The sequence below is a fragment of the Primulina huaijiensis genome, chromosome 5, assembly GCF_012295235.1.
Source record: "Primulina huaijiensis isolate GDHJ02 chromosome 5, ASM1229523v2, whole genome shotgun sequence".
Lineage (NCBI taxonomy): Eukaryota > Viridiplantae > Streptophyta > Magnoliopsida > Lamiales > Gesneriaceae > Primulina > Primulina huaijiensis.
In genome coordinates this window covers 7,208,103-7,210,175 of record NC_133310.1, presented here as the reverse complement: position 1 = coordinate 7,210,175, position 2,073 = coordinate 7,208,103, and the positions used below count along the sequence as shown (strand labels likewise).

Genomic DNA, 2,073 nt, shown 5'->3' with positions numbered 1-2,073 from the left:
CTACTGAGCCGTGGGCGGTGGCAATTCTATTCTATTAATCATTTCTCACACTTATATTAATCATTTCTCACACTTATGGTCCTCGTTTTGCCAGGTGGGATCATTCCACTATGCCAAACGACAGAGTTGTCCCTTTCGCCAACCCAACAAATTTCAAATCCCACAGAAGATTATTAACCCAAAAACCCATAATTATTGATGGTCGGTAATAATATATAGTGAAATTGAGTCATCAATGGAGGTCAGTAGGCCCCATTGGCCACCCACTATTCCTGTATTTAAGCCTTCACTTACCAGTGGTAGTAAAGCCATCAGCTGATCTATTCAAGAATTCTTGTTTGTTTTAGAGTGAAAAGAGAGAAGATATGGAGGGAAAAGAGGAGGATGTCCGTCTTGGAGCCAATAGGTTTGAGGAGAGGCAGGCGATCGGGACGGTGGCGCAGACGGAAGACAGGGATTACAAGGAGCCGCCGCCAGCGCCGCTGTTTGAGCCAGGGGAGCTGAGTTCTTGGTCCTTTTACAGAGCCGGGATTGCTGAATTTATCGCCACTTTTCTGTTTCTGTACGTGACTATTTTGACAGTCATGGGATATCAAAAGGCGGACTCCAAGTGCAGGACTGTTGGCATTCAAGGCATCGCTTGGGCTTTTGGTGGCATGATTTTTGCTCTTGTTTACTGCACTGCTGGGATATCAGGTTATCTTCTTGGCTGAATTTACTGTCTGAAACAGTTAAATCTAAATTAACTTCTTTCCCAACAGCGGCGGTGGCCGAGAATCGTCGCTATTCGAAAAAAAAATAATGTTATAGTTTATGGGTCGTTTCTAAATCAAAATCTCGATGTTTTGATGAAATTACAGGGGGGCACATCAATCCGGCGGTGACATTCGGGCTGTTCTTGGCGAGGAAACTGTCCCTAACACGAGCCCTGTTCTACATGGTGATGCAATGCCTGGGGGCCATCTGTGGTGCGGGTGTGGTTAAGGGATTCAACAAGAACCTCTACGAGACAAAGGGCGGCGGCGCCAACACCATCAACCCTGGCTACACCAAGGGGGATGGCCTTGGTGCCGAAATCATTGGCACTTTCGTGCTTGTTTACACAGTATTCTCCGCAACCGACGCCAAGCGTAGCGCCAGAGACTCCCACGTCCCCGTACGTCCTCAATCATCACCTTGTTTATATGAGTGGCGATTCCATGGCTTGGTTGTGTATATTCTATTAAAAAAAATGTTTCTTATTTGCAAGATGGTAATTCCGTTATATTTTTTCAGATACTGGCACCTCTGCCTATCGGATTCGCTGTGTTCTTGGTGCACTTGGCCACCATCCCCGTCACCGGCACGGGCATCAACCCCGCCCGGAGTCTTGGAGCAGCCATCATCTACAACAAAGACCATGCTTGGGATGATCATGTACGCTAATTATCCTTGTCTTGTTCATATTTCTTCCCAAAAAATTCGAAAAAAGTGGAGGGCAGGAAACTTGAATCTTTAGCACTTGTTGTCACACAAGATTTACTGATCTATTTGATGGGTATATTGCAGTGGGTGTACTGGGTTGGACCATTCGTTGGGGCAGCACTCGCAGCTCTCTACCATGTAGTGGTGATCAGAGCCATTCCATTCAAGTCTAGGTGATTTTTCTGCTGAGACAAACACACTCCCTTCAACAACTGGCCGATGCTTTTTTACTTTGTTTCCTTTGTTGTTGTACGTATGCATTTGGAGTCATCAATTGTGTAATCTTATCCCACTTGGTTTGGTTGGCTAGCTATGGTGTCATTGTAATACTTTTATGGATGTGAAATGGCAACTTGTTATAATAATAGAGCCGACCAGTCCTACAATGTCTCTCTTCTTTCACTTTCTTGCTTGGCCTCCACAAGTTGCGTAGTGCTTTTACAAAAACCTTCTCTAAACAATAGCCGAAACTTGACGATTGGATTCTCAGAACATGAGATGACATCGAGCGTGTTTCTATCGGTGTAGGGTCTGGTGGCGCGGAGTAATGCATTTGACATGGGTTATTTAGGTTGGGCTTCATTTTCAAGATCGTCTTAAGAAAATTCA

General features: G+C 45.1%; 1 protein-coding gene across 1 annotated transcript; it reads left to right on the top strand.

Annotated features, from left to right (window-relative positions):
• The first annotated feature begins 257 nt into the window (after window positions 1-257).
• Window positions 258-1,866, top strand: LOC140976581 (aquaporin PIP1-2). The gene is made up of 4 exons (XM_073440816.1): window positions 258-696; window positions 861-1,156; window positions 1,276-1,416; window positions 1,549-1,866. The coding sequence occupies exons 1-4, from the start codon at window positions 366-368 to the stop codon at window positions 1,639-1,641; spliced, it is 861 nt and encodes a 286-aa protein (XP_073296917.1). The 5' UTR covers window positions 258-365; the 3' UTR covers window positions 1,642-1,866.
• The last annotated feature ends 207 nt before the right edge of the window (window positions 1,867-2,073 follow it).

What these genes read in the sequence shown, in the direction of transcription:
- LOC140976581 (XM_073440816.1), top strand. Translation starts at nt 366, where the DNA reads ATGGAGGGAAAAGAGGAGGATGTCCGTCTTGGAGCCAATAGGTTTGAG. An exon ending in CTGCACTGCTGGGATATCAG is followed by an intron (nt 697 to 860) that starts GTTATCTTCTTG and finishes ATGAAATTACAG; the next exon opens with GGGGGCACATCAATCCGGCG. An exon ending in CCAGAGACTCCCACGTCCCC is followed by an intron (nt 1,157 to 1,275) that starts GTACGTCCTCAA and finishes ATATTTTTTCAG; the next exon opens with ATACTGGCACCTCTGCCTAT.